Raw genomic sequence first — 21,973 nt, forward strand, 5'->3', positions numbered from 1 at the left:
GCTCTCTCTCTCTCTCTCTCTCTCTCTCTCTCTCTCTCTCTCTCTCTCTCTCTCTCTCTCTCTCTCTCTCTCTCTCTCTCTCTCTCTCTCACACACACACACACACACACACACACACCACATATAAATTTGAATAAACACTTACAATGTGAAGGAAAGGGAACTTGATTTTTAGGATCCAATTGCATGTCATGAGCCATCTACACGTGTTGGACCCTTGCCTTGATGCCCTTTGTGGTGTTCACAGGAGCCCAATGATATGATCTTTCCAATTCTTCTGTTTGTTGCTGACCTATTACAGATGGTTGCATTGTAACCCAAGACATGGTCTTGAACGCTTGAGTCCAAACACTATTAGCATCCTTCAAGTTGTGGCAAAAACAAGATTGAAGAGATACCTTTGGTTTATGAGAATGCTTCACCATGTTGAAACGGAGAGGATAACAAGAGGAGAAAGAGGCCCTTCAAACCTGGACACTTTGGAAGAGAAGAAAGAGTAGTTTTCACCATGGAAGAGGGCTTGGATGCATGGGATTGTTTTGGTAGAGCTTTTGGGTGTTGTGGATAAATTTCTAAAAAGCCAAATTTTTTGGAAGGAAAAAGTGGCGTGGTTGACCAAGGGAGGGGAGTAGTTGACCAAGAGGGGGGTGGACGTTGGGCACAAAAGGATAAGTGAAGCACATGGTGGTGGTTTTCGGGGGGGCAATGGGGGGCCTAGTGGGAAGGTTGGGGACCAAGGGAGGTCTCTCCACCAATGAGAGGCCTTTTTGGTTTCATACAAATATTAAATGGTGGAACCTCCTCATTGGTGGATTGCTATTGGTATTATTAGAGCAAGATTAGCTCCTTAAATAAAGGGCCCATTTTTATCGCAAATCTCCCCTAATGTTTTTCCAACTTTATCTAATATGATCATGTAGGCTAAATACCCTTTAATATCATGTAGCACACTATTGTTATGTCCTTTAATCACATTAGGAATATCTGTTTGGTTGAAAAAGCACTTCAAAACTTAATGTGATTCTCCAATGATCTACATTCATCTATACAACTCAAAAAACAAAATCCATGTTATCTTAACTTCAAATCCATGTTAAACTTCTTTATGTCATTGAGAGAAAGCTCAATGTTCAAATTTCTATTCATCACTGTTGGACTAACTCTCTCTAGTTTTTACCTTTGTCTGTGGCATTCTTCCATAGGCATCTTCCATGGCATTCTTCTATAGGCATGTCACAAAACTTGAGCATGGCCTACAATACTCTTCAAACGTCTGACGCAAAGTTATTTCTTCTTGCTAGTTCAACCTTGTCCATCTCCCCACTATGTAGTTTCACATTTACTATACTACAAACATGCCAAGGATCACTAGCTTAGTTTAAGTACTCCTAGAATGAGAGCATGCTGAGATTTGTCCAACATATGTCAGCTTTGGCATTTGGTCAATCACTTTTGATGCAATAGAACTGCATGCATTTTTAAAGTTCTTGAATGTGAGGTAGTATTCAAGGTCTCATATGTATGCCTGCAATATCACTCACTCCTTGCAATGAAATGTTATTCAACTTTATGATCAACTCAAACATTAAATGTGATATAATCTAATTAAATTTAAGATGTTGTATAGCAGAATAAAATCTTTCATTCTTTTATGAACCCTTATCCCATAGCACAATAGCCTTCGTGATGGACAAAGGTGAGTTATGAGATAGTCCTTCAAGTTGTTATGTGATGCTTCCAATTCCCAATTTCCTTACACAATTCAACCATCAGATGCTATTTTGTTTTGTGCTAGCATGCAACCTTTGGAGTGCCTTTCACTTATAGTAAGTTTTTGTAATGTCTTTTAAAGTTGTGTTTTACATCTGGACTTGAAGTGTTTTTATAGTACTCCCCATTTTAATATTTCATTGTTACCTTGCAATTCTTGATTCACCTTCTATAGACTAGCATAACATCTTTCTTCTCAGTTCATCATGACATTTATAACTTGCATGGATGATATGCAATGTTGATTCAAGCACTCTTAGGATTTTAATCCTTGCATCCTTTTCAAACTCTCTAGCATGGATGATATGCAATGTTGATTCAAATTCTCTAGCATTGTAAATCCTTGCATCCCTTTCAAAAACCAAAGATGGATAGTGGGCATGAAGAACATTATTTCCATGATGTTGTAACCTTACACAATATCCTAATAATACTATTAAATGCATGCGCAGCTATATCTAACATCCATTAGATTGGATTTTGTTCCCACAATCTATAACTAGCACTATCACAAGACATTAGATCATCAATAGGGAACAAATCTATAACTAGCACTATCACAAGACATTAGATCATCAATAGTATGATCTACTGGTGGAGAATAGGTGCCTCTTTTGGTCCCTTACATGGAGCATTTCATATAATGGATTTGATTTAGCTACTACAAAAGGGCCGTCAGATAGTCTTTAGATGCATTTCATCCATTCACAGTGCCCCTTTAAGCATGGAAACTTTAGCCAAAATTCATAATTGTCCCTAATCTTTTTCAGCTCATATCTCCCCTTATGGAATCTTGGAAGTGATCTAGAAACCTAGGAGGTGATCTTTTGCAAATGTTATTGAATATGTAGCAAATCCATCCCACATCAACCACATATCTCTTCTTATCTAAAGAAAAGTGTAAACAACGACCCTCACTAAAATATATATACATACACTTGTCTTCTTCAATCATTAGGAAAAAAGGGAGCTCATTTTGGGGCCCTGTAAGAAATTCACTATTTTCTCTTTTCTCTCTCTACAAAAGCAAGAAAATATGGATACTTGCATGAGAAATGTCAGTGTGAAAAGGAATAAATATATTCTTTCACATGCTTTACATTCAATGTTCATATAAGAGAAACACTTTTCTGTGCAGAATTTGGTGATTCTGACACCGCAGACGCGTCTGAAACGGCCCAAAACCCCAAGAACGGCACTGGAAACGCTGAAATCGGACATCCGGAGGCCCGAAAACGGCCCCAAAAGGCCGAAAAATGCGATTTGCAGCAAAGTGCGATTTGGCACTTTTGAAATTTCAAAAGTGCCAAATCGCATCTGCGGTGTCAGAATCACCAAATTCTGCACAGAAAATAAATTTTTTAAAGATTCAAATCAGATCACCTCATTAATGTGACATGCTTCTACGAACATATAGTACTATTTCTTTTTCTTATTTTCATCTTCTTTTGTTGAATTTTCAACGTTACGTTGGCCCACTCCTGATTGGTTCGATTCCAGCGTTTCCAGTGCCATTCTTGGGGTTTTGGGCCGTTTCGGACGCGTCTGCGGTGTCAGAATCACCAAATTCTGCACAGAAAATAAATTTTTTAAAGATTCAAATCAGATCACCTCATTAATGTGACATGCTTCTACGAACATATAGTACTATTTCTTTTTCTTATTTTCATCTTCTTTTGTTGAATTTTCAACGTTACGTTGGCCCACTCCTAATTGGTTGAGAGCTTATTTTCTCTCTCTTCTAAAAGGCCCCAAAATGAGCTCCCTTTTTTCCTAATGATACTCCACTTTTCTCTATGAATTTTGTTTACCCCAACGAATAAAATGCTATAAAAGATTTTGAAATATATTTGAATCAATATTGATACTCAATAAGAGAATTAAGGGTGCATATGTTCAAAATTCATCCAAATCTCGGTTTGAAAACAGATGATAATGCCTATGCAAGAGTGACTTTAAAACTAAGGCTTCACAAAACATTACATTTATCAAATCTCATTGTTTTCACTATACGTTACTAGTGGTTTAGCAAAGAGAAGCCTAAACATTGATGTTTGGAACAAAAATATATTTAGACCGTATGTATGAGAAGCTTACCTTCCTTAGAGATCTCCATAAAACTTGCTTACAAAAAAATGTAATGCTATAAAACATTTTGAAAATTATTTAGAATTACTTTTCACACGAAATAAGAGAAAATAAAGGTGCCTATGTTTGAAATTCATCCAACTCTCTAGCAGACTAAGAAGAGATTGAAATTGACACTAAAAGTGAGGATTTCACTCAACATTACATCATAAGAACTTCAAATCTTCTAGGTCTCACTATGCTTTGCTAGTAGAAGGATTGTAATGCCTCATGAAATCCACCAAAAATTATTTGAAATGTATTGAAAACAAATGTTCATACTTTACTAGTGGATGGACTATAGTTTACTGGTGGTGAAAGGACTCTTGTACCTCATCCTCCATGAAGTAAGCTTGTAGATCAACGAAATACACCAAAGCGTATTCAAAATAGATGAAAACAAATGCTCATACCAAATTGAAGATAGGAAGCGTGGAAGCAATGAAAGAATCTATAAAGTCCAAAAGATGGACAAAAGGAGGATAGATCTTGATGCACTAATAAATTTTATTCCTGAAAATAAAACCTCTTTCCATCTTCTTTCAAAGAATCTTGTCCAGGTATCTCTAGACGCATGTTGAATCATTGTTTCCTACAACCACATTGAATGTGCAACAAATTCAAAGGGTGATCCTAAAACATTCAATGTGGTTGTTTCATACAACCACATTGAATGTGCAACAAACTCAAAGGGGGATCCTCAAAGATCTTGCGTTTTTGTCTCAAAGAGCTTAAAAAGTAGAGGGAAACATTGATGAGAGAAGAATGGTGAGATTGTGAAGAAGATGCAAAATACAAGCAAGTCGCATCTTGCTTAGAAATGTTGAATTCTTTAAAAGAATGAAGGTGAAGAGGGAGGGGGAGGTGAAAGGGTGCCCAAAAGTGAGGGAGAAGGAAGGTGAAAATGTGAAAGATGGGAGGAAAGTGTTTGTCACATGGGAGAGTTTGGTTTCAAGAGATCTATTCACGTTTAGTTGACAAATGTGGTTTGTGAGATTTGTTACACTTCAAAATTGTGATAGGGGAGGTGAGGTTACAAGTATCTAAACTTTGGGCCATTTAAAAGTGAAAATACCATGTCACACCCCAACCTCCACAATCTGAAATTTATTCATCACAAGAAGGATTTTTTACAAGGATTTTTTTAATTCAATTTCCATAATGCATGTTGGTGTGCGTAGTGCTTGTGTTTGCTTCTTGTTTGTTTGTCTCTACATGTTGTGACCAAAGCTTATGCAAGCACTTATATTTGCTTATCTAGCATTGAGGCTACTTGTGTTACACATGCCTTGCTAACTTTGTCCAATTGATGCAAGTGTCTTGTTAACAAGATCCAAAGCAACACTGCAAAGCTATTTTGCTCTCTTGCTACTTGTTTGAATGTTACTGCATTCGAGCGTTTATAATTGCTATTCATCAAAGCTTACTCACAGGATTTTTCTTGCATGGTTATTATATTAGTGCTATTGTTGACTGCTACTTCAATGACATTGTTTCCTATGCCTATCTATACATTAGCAACTACGACGTTCTCTCGATCAAGTCTATTATTTTTCCTTATAGACATTGTAGTCTCCATACCTGCCTAATCATGTCGAACCTTGTTTGGAAACTAGTCTAGGCTCTAACGTAACTATTCATTGTAGTCTCCATGCTTAGCTACCTAATCATGTTGACCCTTGTTTGGAAACTAGTCTAGGCTCTAACGTAACTATCCATTACAAGTCTACCTAAGCATGGAGGTCTGCAATGATTGCTCTTGCATCGAAGTAGTGGGATCACTACTTGAACAAATGAGTGATATTAGTCAAGGGTGGCGAATACTAGCCCTTCCATACTCCTTTGAGCTATAATTTCTAAACATAGGGTGTTTACAAACTCCTGTCTGGAAGCTATAGTGTAGGCTCTAGAGTCTTTTAACCTAACTATTCTTGTCCAAGTGTGGAGATCTATAACGATTTGCCCAAGCACTGAAATCATTTGCACTGATTGTTTGAAGAAACCAACACTCTTTGTCAAGAATTGGCAGCTATTCTGAATGCAATTCTACTGCAATATGTCTAAACATAGGCTGTTTGCAACTCTTATGTGGTCTCCTACACAATGTTTTATGGAAAACGCCCTTGAGATGAGGGGCTTAAGCCTTAAACTAAGTGCTTTAAAAAAAATTCGAGTCTACAATGACACTTTTTCTAGACTCCCTATTTAGGAGTATGGTTCCATGGAGTGTTGAGTATCTTTTAACCATCTGTGTGGTTAAAAGATTATGTTCATGAGACTGTTACTCTCAGTATACTTATGTAAATCTAGAAAACCTTGTTATACAAAGATGATGGTTCTATATATTCAAAGTCAATTGTCCATGTTAAAGTTGGATAGAAGCAATAGGGATATCTAAAGTAGATTTTAGTATTTAAAAATTGTAATAAAAAGAGATTACATTGCATGACATGAAACCAAAATCTTGTAAAAAAACAATTCCTATGTCCTAGAGCAACTACATGACCCAATTGGCAAACATGCTAGCTTACAAGGCATTGCCAAGAAAACCTAAATGAAAGCACCCACCATGCTCATCTATTTTTTCACTTTTTCAAACAAGTAGAAGCGCCAATAGGAAAAATAATTAAGGAGCTACCATTAGCCTTTTGCAATGAATGTCATGTTTGCAATACTTACCCTACATCTAGGGATTGTTACTCACAATGAAAGATTTATTTTTAAAAAGTAAGGTGTGTGAGTCAAAAGTTGAGAGGTGAGCACACCCTCCCTAGAGTAATCGAAAGTAGAACTTTTCCAATCTTGACACATTTCTTAGCTTTAGAATGGTTCTTTTTAATGCAGCATTTCACTGCCTCTCTAGACTACATCAAAGCAATGAAAATTTTTTAGTATGCGATAGAATACTTCTCATTTCTTAGCTTTATTTGTCAATGTAGTATATCAATGCCTATAGACTACATAAAAGCAATGATAGTAAGAATATGGTATGACACTTCCACGGAACCTAAGTGCAAAGTGCAGTATGCCATTTAACTAAAACACCAAGAAATATTAAAATTAACACAAGAAAGCTACTCATTTGAACACTTGGTAATCTTAGATTTATGAAGAGGATTAACACAATCTTTCTTTGCATATATATGTGATGAGTAATGATTCAGATATGTTTGAATCATGATTAAGTAAAACCAAAATTAAGTACTACTCAATGAAAAGCCCAGAGAACAATTTATAAGTTTTTCTACACAACTTGAAATATTGTGCAAACAGCACTACAAAGAATCCTAGAACATAACTCCCACCTCTGTAAAGCATTTAACAATCAATCATTCTGCCAAGCACTCGGGAAAGGGTTCCTCTGCCTCTAACTGTCAAGATGAGGACCTTCTACATCTAAACCCATGTGACATTCGGAAAATCCAGAATTTGAACATTAACAATTGAAAATTCATTTAAAAAATCAAATGTAGAGATTTTAGTGTACCAAACAGGAGCAGTGGAAATGAATTAACACTATGACAGCAATCTTCAAAACCTGAACATGGTACCTGAATTAGAATTTGTAATAAGAGAGGACCTTTTGCAAACGAAAAAGAACCTGGAGGAAATAGAATGACCTTACGGCCAACTAGTGGATTAAGAAAATAGCACCCACTCAAATCATTAAAATCTTGGCCAATGACAAAGTAATCCCACAGGATCATATTGACACTGGGGTCTTCCATATGTCGATTCAACCCCAACTTTGAAAATATGGTGCCAAAAGGGACACTCTTAAAGAATATCACATACTTGAAAAATGTGTAGTACAAGCTGTATATGGAGATCAAGAGTACTTTGATGAGTTGAAAAATCCCTTTCTTGCTGATGAGAAGCCATTGTCAAATGATCCTTTAAAATGCCATCAGATGTGCATGCTTGCTCAAACTGATGCTTCTAATGCATTTCTGACATACCACGTGCACTTTTGCTTGCTGGCACTTCTGTTAATCCTGATAAGAAATCAAGAGACTAGAGACAGAATGTTGACATAACATTTGTATTCTAAAGAAGTTAAAGTTGTTTTTCATCATTTCACAAGAACCAACCCTACATAAGAATTCCCTGCCTCTACATCTTTCCCATGACAGTGTGACAGAAAACCCTGTTCCCTTTAAATATACTTTTGTTGACATCCACGCCATTACAAGGATCCCACCAAAGTTGCCACATCAGACATGTCGATGTTGCAAATAAAACAGGCTGGAGACACTTGGAGCACAGATCCCTGGCGGTTATGTCCTGCTGAGGGCTATGCTGTGACTGCAGTAGTAAGAGAGCAAATGTAACTCTTCTGCATTTTCAACCTGATATCAGGCATTGCACTGCAGGTTCTCCTGGCATACTAGCTCCTCACTTACCTTGTCCTTTAGACGCTTGAAATTAACCATGAGCTTATACATTTCGATCTCTCGTGGGAAAGATCAATACCCATAATTCTTAAGCTAAGCCGCCGAAGAGCAAGGCAGAGACCGAATAATAATGCTGCATGCATGAGTTGAGCCGATAAATTAAGCAATCCGAATGTTTCCTAGCTCAATCAAAGGCAGCCTGGGAGCTTCACGTGACACACAGTTAGCCCAGATATTGGCCAATGGCAGAAGATAACGGCATCCAGACCACTCTATAGAGGGTACACCTGTTTATCATAGCACGAAATGAATCACTCAATTTCAGGAATAAACATCTCTATGAATACAAAATACCTTAAGAAGAGAATACTGGTATAAGCTGTTATATCACATATGAGCATGAACAAGAATCCTCACACCACATAGAAGCAACAAACTGCTCGACCGATTTAGACCACAATTGACTTGAAAAAGATTCAGTTATTAAAAAAAAGATGCAGAGATGCTTTTTTAACCTTTATCCATGTTTACTCGACTGCATTTCAGATAAGTAGTACTCACAGCTGAATGAGAATAAAGGCAAAAGTGATAATCCACAGACAGGTTGAGAAAGCTCATGGCCACCAAAGCTTGCAGCCTTTACAGCTGCAGCATGTGCAGTTGATGCAAAACCCTCTAACTCTTTCCATGATACCACAGCACTTGGCAGCAAGCTGTCCAGTTCACAAAGGGCAAGACACACAGCTTCCTTCAAGCCTGTTCTCACCCAGGCTGCCTTGCAACGCTCTAAACTTGCTTGTAGATCTCTACCTTCCTTGGCAGCTACAGCCAACCAAGGCCTGTAGAGGGTCGAAGCTGCCGCCAAAATTAGAGACACTGCATATATTTGGCCAACTGCAGCAAAATATCTTTTACCTGAAAAGAGAGAGAGTCTTCAAGTAAATACAGCACTTCTTTTTCTTAAAGTATTAGATATATACCCAGCACTTTGTTTTCTTCTTCTTCAAGCCCACCCCACCCTTGCTTTATGTTTACATGTATAGCATTATTTTTAATTGTTTTATTCTCCTTTCAAGCTCACCCCTCCCCACCCTATAGGAACCTCAAGAATCACTCAAGGATGCATGCAACATATTGCATGAAGTAGACGAGAGCCTTCTAAAATAACTCTCAAATACCGAAAATTCCAGAAACCAAAAAAGACTACCTTGAAGATTAGCTAGCAATGAAAGATGCAAATCTGCATGCTGTGCTTGCTTCCACAGATCCAAGGCATGTTCAAGCTCCATAGCGCAAACTGTCAACACAGCTGCCCAAGCCTTCACAAACAAGTGCTGCTCCTCAACTGAAGCACATGCCAACACCCAAAACGTTGTGACTGCCTGAGAATGTAGATTCACTGCTGCGGACAAATCAGTTTTGGCCTGTATCACATACAATAGTCATTAGTCATAGACATTCACCTACTGCAATTAAATTTTGGCAGGAGAACAAGCAACCATACAATCAACGTTGTGAATAATACGCCACTAACAAAATTCTGCATTTGGCCCTGACTTACATCAGATATTTTCAAAAGAACTGATCATTATGACAGATTCAAATTCAGCTGATCTATGTTATCTCCCTACAGGATGAAATACAAAGGCGATCTAGCTCCACAAAGGTTCACAAGTAAAACCTTGAAAGGCGCTCTAAGAAACGGAGCTGATTTTTTATTCACAAATGAACAGTTCTAAGATGACTTGAGAGAACAAAACAAACAAAGAGTATCAGAGTATCCTACTCACCTGTTGGAATTGCAAGGAAGCCATATTCTCTTCTAGGAGAACTGTATTTCTTCGAGTTTGGAGGGGTTCTCCCTTTTTCTCAAAGGTTTCTACCGGATTGAGATGGCACTATCAGCCCCAATCCTTTCTTTTTGGCTCGAGTTGTTCATGCATTGCATGGTGTATTCCGTATGGAGCTTGCTCTAACGGTTTTCTTTAATACTTAATAGAAGTCTCTTTTTGCAAAAAAAAAAAGAAAGGAAGCCATATTGTGTTGCATCTAGTGAGAGGTGTAATTTCAATTGTCAATCTTGTTGGAATATGAGGGTCCCCTGCCCAATTACAAGCCCCCATATGAGGATGACATGGGAGAGGATAATGTACACCATAGGATGGGAGAAAGGAGTTACGATTAGGACTACCATGAGGGCAGCAGATTGGCTGCCACGGAGTGAGCGCATATCTCTTGTAAATTTAGTTTTGGGGAAGCCTCAACAAACACGCTGGCTAGCATCAATGGCTGGCAGACTCTAGAGGCCCTGGACAAGGACATGTCAACAAGGCACTGGGGCGGGTACAATACGTATGGAATATCTGCAACAGGTCAGCAGTACAGCAACAGCAGGTACTGCGACTGCAGCAGTGTCTCGGAAGATGAAGAGCCTGGAGGAGACAACACTGCAGGAAATATATCCTACAGGAAGGCACGTGCAGCAGGAGCTTATAAAAGGTCCAGATCAGGTCAGCAGGTGAGAGAACTGACAGACTGGGTCAGCCCAGAGTGTGTGGGCTGCTCAGGTGGCTGATAGACTCGTCGGCCACAGTCTGCAGCAGGGTTGACCATTTGGGGGGCATTCAAGAGCCTCACTTGGGAGTTCCAGGTATTAGTTGGTCCCCAGCCAGCAAATCATCTTACAGGATAAGAGCAGAGGGATCGCTAATGATCAGTATAGTCCCAGACACCCGCAGCAAATATCTAGATGAATCAAGGAGCATGCCCAAACTCATCCTCTAAAAACATAACACATAGTGCAGTTTCAAACTCATGATTGTTATTCATAAGATTGAAAACATAAACTCCATAACGCATAGCAGGGACTAGCTACTATGACATCCCCACTGACATCATCAGCGCCCACCGGTGGGTGTAGACCATAGTATAGACCTATGCTCTCACACATACAAATCCACACATCCACACATACTTGAGCATCCATTTATACAAAGGTCTTCGTACTGAGTTTCTGTCGGCACTCCGGAGGTGGAGGGAAGACTCAGCCATGACAAAGGCTGATCTGCCCTTCACCTCTCTGGACAATTTCTTACTAAAATATTCGTCCTCCAATGTGTCCCTCCTCTCTCATTGTGCGGCATGGTATGCTTTGACTGTAAGCATTGTAAACATATAGATTTTATAATGTACAATGATGATGAGACACTTTATGTTGTGGTGTTTCTATTCCCATTCGCATTTATCTTAAGGACATCTTGTTTCCTCTCCCATTCAACTTGTAACTATGCCTTTAAGTGGAGCATTTCAATCCTTCGTGACCATACCATCACACACGTGTGTACATACATGCGTACGTACATACGTGTGTATGCATATAGAGAGAGAGAGAGAGAGAGAGAAAGATATATTAACGTCTGCGAGAGGCCTCGCGGGCCTATGAGACAAAGTACACGCCAAAAGGTTACTCATACAAGCCACTGAGGGCTGAAGCAAAGGGTTCGCTAAGACCCTTGCTGAAAGCTAAAGTGCTAAAACTAATGAATCAAGTGTCGAAATGCTACAGTAGTGAAAGCCAAATAACAGAGGGGTGTCAGTGCTCAGAGGTAGCACTCCTAGTACATGCTCAGGTTCCGTATATCCAGGTAACCTAGAGGCTCTTTGGTGAGATGTGAGGAGCTCTTGTATCTGTGTCTGTCGAGCTGTCTCACGGCGTGGGGAGAGCATGGTCTCCTCGATCTTTGGATCCGGTGGGCTACGTCAAGGGTGATGCCTCGCCTCTGGCGATCACCTCTAAAAAGGGCTAAGAGAGACCGAACATCGATCGTGAGTGCTCTAGTCCCTATCCGTGTCGCACGTAGAGTGTGTCCCTCGTCTGGCAGCATCCTGGTGGACTCTCCTGCTGCTAATCCATGATGCTCTCATCTCCTCAAGCTCCTCTCCCTCAGCCTCACCGGCAGCTGACTCAGATGCATAAGAGTCTGTAGCAAAAGTCTATGACCTGTCTTGTGGCACCAGTCTCTGTTGCTCTCTGATCTGTTGCATCAATGTGTCTCTCCGTCGACGCATCTCAATCAGGTAGAGCCCAACACAGACCTGATCGTGAAAATGGATCAGCCATGTAAGTGGACCAAATCCATGCCCCTCCTGCAAGAGGCAGTGGTATCGTCCTCGTATCTCATGATAGACTGGGCAGACACATAGAAAGTGCTCCTCCATCTGGCGTAGTGTGCAAGTCCTCTGCTCTCTGGGTAGGGACCATACCATCACATCTACATGTCACATACATTAAGGATTGCATGGGCATACTAATTTACCCCTCCAGCAAAGAATGCATAAGATATGTTACTCCTCTAAGGCCGAGAATGAGGGCCAATAGATATTTTTATAAAGTTCCTAATATGAGATCAAAGGATGGCTCTCTTTGCTCAGCCCTCTTGTTATCCCCCTCCCCTTGCTCCAGATCGCCCCTCCCTACTCTGCTTTTAGCTCACCACACCTCCCGCCTTCTGCGCACGCCCCCCCCCCCTCCACTCCTTGCATGCCAATTCGCCTCTCCACCCACTTTGTTGCCACCTATTATTCACAGCTGTTCACAAAACAGCAGCAGCTCTTTCACTACCGGTGGCTGCTGGCGCAGCTTCCCACGAGGGGTCTCTTCCACCCCCTACTCATTGTGCTGCTCGAGGAGCACTCTGCGGGGGGGTTTCTTGCCCCACTCGTGCTCACGACCCTTGCCACATCTGGGGGTGGGGGTTCTTTATTTCCCCCTTCCCTGGCTGGCTGCCAATCACCAAGGGACTGAAGCGCTTGCTATAGTTTCCTTGCTTGGCATTCTTTTTGGGATTTTGCACCCTGTACAATGCCACCTCTTTCCCCTTCTTTCCATCACCGCCGCTTCCTTCTTTCCGAGCTTTTTGTTTCGATTATGAGAACTGAAATCTCGTTGGTGACCCTTTTTTGGCCGGCCAAAGGGTGGCAGCTCTCCCTATGCTATCCAGATTTCTCTCCCCAGAGGACAAAATACAGGTGAAGATTGCTATTCAAACCCTTCAAGACAGAGCACTGAGGGACCGCATTGTTGGTCTCACACCCATCTGGAGCCAAGTACGTGATTAAATACATATGAGTTTGGCATTAGAGGGTAACTACATTCAAAAGGTCACCATCTAGGTTTCTCAACTCCAACTGAGTCCCTGAACATCACCCAAGCTCTTGTGGAATGTAGTTCGATTTTCCTAGGCCCCCATCTAGTGTTCTTCATAACATGGATGATGGTACCATGGTTTCACAGTTGATGATATGCACACCACGTGCCACAAAAAAGACGAAAAAGGACTATCATCCCATTTTGTTTTCCATCGGAGGTTTTTTGGGTACACTACTCGAGTATCCGCTTACACCAACCTTGAGTCTCACAAATAGTCGGATTCCTCCCTCGGGGTAATCGTAGAGTGCCCACAGTCCCTACCAGAGGAGATCCTGCTAGAGACCACCAATCATATGGCAGCTTTGATTGTGGGAACGCCACCCCTTCAAGAGCTACAGTGGGATCCAAGAGAGTGATTTTGGCCTTCAAGGGTAGGCCACTTGGAGAGAATTACGAAAGTTCCCTTCTTCTCGTACACTACACGCATCAATCACTACCTGGACCGCTTAGACCCCTTTGAGAGAGTGGCACTAGATAAAGCAACATGTGCCCTATTAGGAAATTTCCAGATTTTAGTCACGAATATGGACCAACCTCCGACCACGAAAGATTACATATTTCTCTTGCAGACCACAAGATGATACCGCACTGCATGTGGAGCTTCCCGCAACGTAGAGGATTTGGCAAGAGGCCCTCTGGATTGCGGCTAGGATGCAAAAGATGCAAAGGGACTTCGCTTGGGCGCATGGTAGCCTGGCTCACGGCAAGGGGTCGCATCTTCTCAATCAACACGATTACGCCAACCTACAAGATCCAAGAGTAGAGGCTCCTCAAGCTTGACAAACAGAATGTGACTCTCCTTCACGTCAATGGCCCATATCCTCACCAGAGGAGACGATGTCCAAGATCAATGCTTAAAACATCCAGGTTGCCCATTGAAGTTTGGTGATGGGAGGCATGCAAGGCCCCCAAGCAGCCACTCTCGTTGCCATTTGGCAAGATATCATCTACACCTTGCACGCCATATGGGAGCGATGGACAATGGGATCTCAAACGACTGCTAAGAGGTGTCTTGGAGCACGCCATATGGGAGCGATGGACAATAGGATCTCAGACGATCGCTGAGAGGTGTCTTGGAATATGAGGGCCACCTCCCCACGTGTGAGATCCCATATGAGGACATGAAGGAGGATGACATACCCTAAGAGAATGAGAGGAGAGCGTAGAGTGAGAGTTGCCATGTGGACAATAGACTAGCTACCACATGGGCAACACCTAGATTGTCACAGAATAAAAGTCTGAATCACTCAAACCTCACACAGTGGAATGAATCGATGAACTCTTTGCAATCATTCTAGATGCACTCACTAGTGAAGGCGTCACTCAAGAAAGAAAGAAAGAAAGATAGATATATTAATATCTTCCGAAGGCCTCGCCGGCCTATGATACAAAGTACAATCAAGAAGGTAATTCATACAAGCCATTGTGGATTGAAGCAAAGGGACCGCTAAGGCTCTCGGTGGGTGCTAAACAACAATCTCAAAAACTCAAGCACTCAAAATATCAAGGTGCCATGGTGGCTCTCTGATGAGATGCGCAGATATCTTGTGTTTGTCTCTGTCGGGTCGTCTCTCACTGTGACTGGGGCGTCGTCTCTATGATTTCTGTAGCCGGTGAACCATATTGACAGTGACAACCCGGCTCAGGCAGTCTCCTCTGAGTAGAGCAAGGATGGGTTGGCTAGAAGACAATAGATAGAAGAGAGGAAGAGAGAGAGAGAGAGAGAGAGAGAGAGAGAGAGAGAGAGAGAGAGAGCTCATACTTTATTCATCCATTGATGTGGAAAAAACAGCTCACAACAGGACACAAAGCTTCCAACAAAGGGGCTAGGCATAAAATAGTAATCCAATTGATTACACTGCTCAAATCTCACAAGTAGATCGCTCCACACTCTCCCCAGTTCACGTTGACAGCCGTATTGGCTTCAATGAGTGTTGCAGGTAAGTGTAAAGATGTGAAGGGGGTTTATATACGCTGGGAACTAGTCCTAAACAGCCGACTAAAACCCGATTGGGTCTATAGGTTCCACCATGCCTTGATTTCAATCTGTTGGACCCACCATCTGCTGCAAGCTGCCCTACCTACTGCCACGGCCTTGGCAGTGGCCTATTCTTGTTGTCCATCTACCCTGGTGCCACACAAAAACTTCATGGTCCATCATGGCTATTCCAAGATCTTCACCCAGTCACTAGCTGCGCAAACAAGCTCCGAGTAACCCTATCCCCTCTCAGTCTACTGACCCCTTGTCATCCTCATTTGGGAACCTACACATGGGCCAGTGACTTCTAACACCCCCTCTCAATGACGTAACTGTGGGCCAATCTCAATCCATCGAATGACTTGCTCCAGTTGGTCCTTTGGAAAGCCTTCGTGAAATGTTGTCAATAGTTGGACAGTACATCAGCTCCACAATCTTGTCGATGATAAGCTTCCGAACATCTCGATGTGCTTTGTCCGAGCATGGAACACTGGGTTTTCAACAATGGCAATGCAACTTTGATCGTCTCACATGATCATCGTTGCATCCTTTTGAAGCTTGTCCATATCTTCCAGAATCCTTCTCAAGCACCACGTCTTCACATGCTACAATACAATCAGCCTTGTACTCTACCTCTAAAGAACAAAGAGTGATTGTTGGTTGTTTCTTGCTTAGCCATGAAATGAGCCTTGAAGCAAGAATGAAACAACAGCTTGAAGTTGAACACCGAGCATCCCAGTCACCTGCCCAATCTGAATCACAAAAGACACCCAACTCCAACCCTATGCTATATGTGATACCATAAGTGTTGGTGCCCTTTTAAGTACCTCAGCACCCGTAATCCTGCTTTCCAATGATTCTCCCTGGGCTTCCAAGAAAACTAACAAAGCACACAAATGGAATAAGAAATTTCTAGCCTAGTGTAGCTGAGATGTGCACGCTGCAATAAGCTATCTTTTGAGTCCGTCCTTACAGAAAACATCGATGCTTTTGAAGTAAACTCTCCTGTCAATATGGAATGTCTTGAAAACCTTCCCTAATTCCTTTTCTACCTTGGCCTTCCACTCCTTGAATTTATCAAATGCTTGAGACTTCCTGGATAGGCAGTATACCCAAACCATACAGCTACAATCATCAATAAAGGTTAGAAAGTAGCGAGGACCTACAAATAAATTCATTGACAGGGGCCCGCATAAATTTGAGTGCACCAACTCCAATAGGGCTTTGGCCCTCGATGTGTCCTTTGGGATTGGCTCTCGATGTTGCTTGCCCTCCACCTTGCAAACTCCATCCGTGCCTACAATTGGTCGAAATCCATGCACCATCTTCCCTTCTGTATCTCTGATAAAGTCCTGTAGTTTATGTGAGCCAGTCACTTTCATGCCACAGCTTGCACTCCTTTGTCACCATGACCCAATAGTGCATTGGTCCTATATAGCCCATTTTTCTCAATTCCTTGAGCCACGATCTCTCTGCTCTGTTTGGATCTTACCAAGACTTCCTTCTCGTCGAACCCTACCTTCATCTTGTTTTTGGTCATTTGACTCACAGGTAGTAAGTTATTGTAAAGACCAGGCATTTAGAGAACACCAAAGATTACCTTCTTGTCTTCCAAGTCTATCAACCAATACCTTTTCACGCGGCATGTCCTGTTGTCCCCAAGCGTCACCTTCAAGTCTGGATGTGCATGCTCCATGGCTTTGAACCATGCCTTCTTGTTGGACGAATGTCGTGACGCTCTGCTGTCCACATATCATTCATGCTTGCCTTCACTCAATGGCCATGAAAAGCTCTCATGTAGTCACATTAGCTTTGAACTCCTCCTTGAACTTGCCCTCCTTTCTCCTCTTCTGGTCTGCCTTCTTCCAGAAATCTTTTGCAAAGTGGCCAAATTTCTCGCACTAGAAACACTTCTTGTCTCGGTTTCTTTTCTTCTTTTCTGCATCACTAGAATTGTCACCTTTGGAGTCATCGTTAGACTTACCCTTGCTGAAATTTCCTTTGTCCTTTGCCAAAATGCTTTGTCATTGTTGTTGTCATAGAGTTTCTCCCTAGCCTCCTCCTGCAGCAGCAAGGCAGGATTGCATTACTTGAGGATGCCTTGCAGCAGTTATTAGCGCAACAGTTACAGGCCAATGCAGGGCAGTCTGAACTTAGAAGAGTGATACAGAGTATGTCTACCAGAATGTAAGAGGCATGGTCCTCTCTCTTGCTGTCACAGCACTCACGAAGCTCTTGAAACTCCACGGAAGAATTCCAAGTACCACCAATGCTAGCTGTTGCTTTCACTTCCCATTCCATTCCATTCCATGTCTTACATCTTCATATGGTATCAGAGCAAGGTTACCTTCCAGCATCTTTATAAGGGGTGAATGTGGTTGGATGTTCTCAGGTTTGTGCATGGTACCAATGTGAGTGACTTTTAGCGTGTTTCTATTGAGTTCTAGGGTAGTACTATACTACTTTATATCCTAGAGTGCCACGTGTCACTATGGGACTTATCCCATATACATTTGACACTTAGAATGTGTGTGTGCCTATCCTATAAAGGCATTGTACTTTCTCATGTCAAATCACTCAAGTCTCAAGCCTTTCTTGATGATGTAAGTACTTTACTTTGGTTGTACATTTCTTTCTTTCTTTCATTTCCATTATGGTTGTTTAAAAAAGATAACTATCCCGGTAAAACAATACTTTGGATGTAGTCATATCTACTCCTTGCTTTCAATTCCAAAATACTGTTAAGGCTTTGTTCACCTCCACCCTTTTGTTCCTCCACATCCTTCTTCCATCTAGACACCCTACACATAGGCACAAAAGAGAACTGATTAAACTGAAAGGTAAGAACTGTGCATTCAAGAAGAAGAGTAATGAAAAAGTACTGAACACCTTACCTCTTATTGTCAAGCAAAGGCTCCATTCTTTTTAGCAACGCATCCAGTTCAATGTGAGTCAAGGGATTGGATTGTTCATTGTTTGGAATGATAGCTTCCAACACCATCTCTTCAACCACCATATTTTGCAAAGCCCTAGGCCTGGAAGGATGCTTACTTTCCACCATTTTAGAAACCTTTCCTTTCAACTCCTCCAACTCCCCCCTGAATGATCCCTCCACCGCCAAATGCATATGAAAACCAACATGAATTGCACATATACTCACTGGATGCTCCATGGTGTCTCTTGGAAGACATATGTACAATTTGCAAGGATAGCTGGCAATGCAAAGTGGACTACTCTTGCAATGATAGCACTTGAGAGTACCTCCTGTGACTTGGTGGATCTCGGGAATCTTTAGTAATCGTCCCTTCCAATGACTCTCATTTTTAACACCCGATCTCGGAAAGAAAGGACACAGCTTACTATCACATTACAATCGACCTGCACATTTTCTCAATCTAGCAATCCCATTGAAGTTGGCGATATTTGTTGTAACATCCTCACTCTAGACATGACCATCAAGCTTGTTTTCCAATCCTACTATCTTTTGCTCCTGTGAAGTTGGAGGCAGCTCGCACAGAATATTTCCATCATATGACCTAGGCAGCTCCTTGACAAATTTAATTGAAGAGACCATTTGAAAAGAAATAAAAAGAGAATTAGAGGGTGGCAATTTATGCAACAAGTCAACAACACTATGGAATGTCTTATCTTTGTCTCTTTCTGTTGAAGGCAATCTATCTCTAGTCACGATGAACTTATTCCCAAATTGAATGTCCAAGGTATATTCCCTCCCAACTCCTCTCATTGCAAATGGCACTTAAAACACAACCTCTCACTGTGACACATCCATACACTAGTGAATCTTGATGGAATAAGAAATCAAATTGAAGACCAAAACTATTTCATTCTCCTCCAACATGCACACACCATTTTGAGCAACCTTTTGTAGCAACAAAACATCATTCTCATCATGAAGCATAGCACTACTCTCCATTTCCATCAGAAATCTTTTGAACAAGGATAACTGGTCTTCGTTTTATAGTACAAGCTTCAAAATCTGTGAAAGCAATTGTAGTACACTATTGAAGTCGAGTCAATAAGCCGGAAGTATCTACCTTGCAACACCCTATACATAATGTCAAAATAGGAAGGGGAAGATTACGAAGGTGGACATACCGAAAGGTTAGAATTGAAGCAACGCCAACTGACATGCCAAGGCAAGTCAATGTTGCGCAAGTAGAAGAACAAGAACGGCCGCAGCTCTTCGAGGTAAGTGATAGAGGTAGTATTGAATGCAGAAATGACACCTCAAGCACACTGTGGATCCACCCAAGCAAAAATGACAGTGGAAATGAAACTTGGAGGCACGTGCGAACAAAGCAAGACGTTCACAACAAGCTATGGAACTTGGAGGCAAGTGTTGGAGTAGTGATTCAGTAATGCCAAGTCTTAAAACGTGTGGCACTCATGACAGGATGTCGCACACTTGTAAATGCCATTAATATTCTTCCATGGAAGGTGGTGGATGTTGGAATATGGAAGCAAGAACTAGAAACTAGAAATGAAATAACAAGATTGAAAGACAAGAAATACCTTGAGAAGAGTGTAGACAAGACACAAGCTAGACAGATAGATTGCAATGATGTGACCCATGAATATATGGGCCAAAGTACAAGACATAAAGCAATAGTGCTTATGGGATAATTGTAGAGGTGCCACATGGCACACACTCAAGACACAAAGACTAGACTAGACTTAGACAAATGTAGACTAGGAAATAGTACACTTAGTGTGCACTTATCTCCAACACCCTCCTTAAGTGGACACTAGGAGTAAGACAGAAAGACACGACTAGAAGACAGACATAAAGACTGATAGACTGAGAGACAAGATAGAAGACATGACAGACAAAGATCCTGAGACACCCCTCCTCAAGTGATATCCCCATATGGGTCCACAAGGGTAGGGACAAGATGGATCTAAAACAAAACATAGTCAGATTGAAAGACAAATAGATTTATAAGACTAGATAGACAGATGACTGACTGTAGTCAAACAGAAAGTCCAAGACACTAGAACCCCTTGACCTACATCATCGGTGGTCAAGGTGGTAGACAAGAAATAGAAGTAATCAGAAAGCCCACTTCTCATCATATGAGGAAGGAACAGCAGGATCTGTTGATGGAGATGCTGCAGCAACATGGGCTGAGGTAGATGCAGGGGCTGATGTAGAGGGTTTGGAGTAGCAGTCCCTCTCCCGGTGATTATCACGGCCACAAATGGTGGATGGATGAGCCTTAAAACAGTCCTTCTCCATATGATTAGTTTTGCCACAATGGGTGCAAGGCTTTCTTACCTTAGAACTTCCTTTCTTTGCTAAAAATGCAGTGTCAGTTACCTTTCGTTGTTGAGTTCTTTCTTCCTCTTGGAGAGCATTGATGATACCCCCAAGAGAAGGATTATTGTGATACTTGAAGGTAGTGACAAGAGTAGCATAGGTGTCAGGTAAGCTTTTGAGAAGCACAGCAATAGCAATATCTTCGGAGATGGGAGACTTGACTGACGCAAGCTGAACCATAAGACTGCGAAGATAATTGACATGAGAGGCTATAGTAGCTCCTTCCTGCATATGTAGATCAAAGAATGAGATCATAAGTGCAATCTTAGAGTTTTTAGATTGGGGTCCAAAAAGGGTATCCAAAGTGATCCATGCTTGAGGAGCAGACTGTATGTTGGAGATGTGATGAATGTAATCATCTCCAAGGCCGAGCAATATGATAGCATAGGCTTTGTCGTTCTTGGCAGCGACAACTTGCTCAGTGTCGGGACTTTCGGGAGCAACACGGTGAACAATGTCCCAAAGACCTTCTTTCATAAGATGGCACTTGATTTTGATTTGCCAAGTATGAAAGTTGGACCCATTGAATTTGTCGATAGATATGAGAGAATGAGAGGAAGATGCCATGTGGGAAGGTCTTACCTCTTGCTAGGATGCAAGGGCAGTGTCTATTCCCTTACAATATTGCAGAAATAAATGAAAGGAGAGATCCAAGAAGCCGGTTCTCTCACCACTTTGTCAAGGCCATAGCATATGACAACCCATCGAAGCAGGAGGAACCAGCAAAAAAGAGAGACTGCTCAGCAAACTGAAAGAGGCAAAGCACACTACCTTTATCCCAGGCAGAGGCAGAGGTGCAAAAAGGGGCGCAATCCAGGAGATTGAACAGATGGCGCAGATCTCCGTGAAGATGGTGCAGATTTCGAACAGCAGCTGGAGAAGTGCGACCTGTGCAGGTACGGATTCCGTACAGTCGTACGGACTGTACGGACAGCGGAGTACGGCGTACGGACGACAAGGTACGGCGAGCGAATCTGCACGGCGTTGTACGGAGTACGGACGCCGAGGTACAGCAAGCAGATCTGCACGACGCTGTACAGCGCAGATCTGTGCGGTGCTGTTTGGCGCAGAACTGTACGGTGCTCTTTGGCGCAGAACTGTGAGCAGTACGGCGAGCAGGTAAGCAGTACGCAGAACTGTACGGCAGGTGAGCAGAT

General features: G+C 41.9%; 1 protein-coding gene across 2 annotated transcripts in view; it reads right to left on the minus strand.

Annotated features, from left to right (window-relative positions):
* Positions 1-7,499: 7,499 nt before the first annotated feature.
* Positions 7,500-21,973, minus strand: part of LOC147900907 (uncharacterized) — a 55,513-nt gene continuing 41,039 nt past the window's right edge. The window contains exons 4-6 of one of the 2 annotated variants that reach the window (XM_087375795.1): positions 9,499-9,715; positions 8,853-9,206; positions 7,500-8,578 (exon numbers count right to left, since the gene is read on the minus strand). In XM_087375795.1, coding sequence (XP_087231921.1) covers positions 8,451-8,578; positions 8,853-9,206; positions 9,499-9,715 — 699 coding nt within the window. In that variant the 3' untranslated portion in view covers positions 7,500-8,450. Of the gene's footprint in view, positions 8,579-8,806; positions 9,207-9,498; positions 9,716-21,973 lie in introns of both variants that reach the window. The other variant, XM_087375796.1, reaches the window with a different exon arrangement.

Source organism: Dipteris shenzhenensis, chromosome 6 (assembly GCF_047967505.1).
Source record: "Dipteris shenzhenensis isolate YYH24624 ecotype China chromosome 6, Dip_SZ_1.0, whole genome shotgun sequence".
NCBI classification, from domain to species: Eukaryota; Viridiplantae; Streptophyta; class Polypodiopsida; order Gleicheniales; family Dipteridaceae; genus Dipteris; species Dipteris shenzhenensis.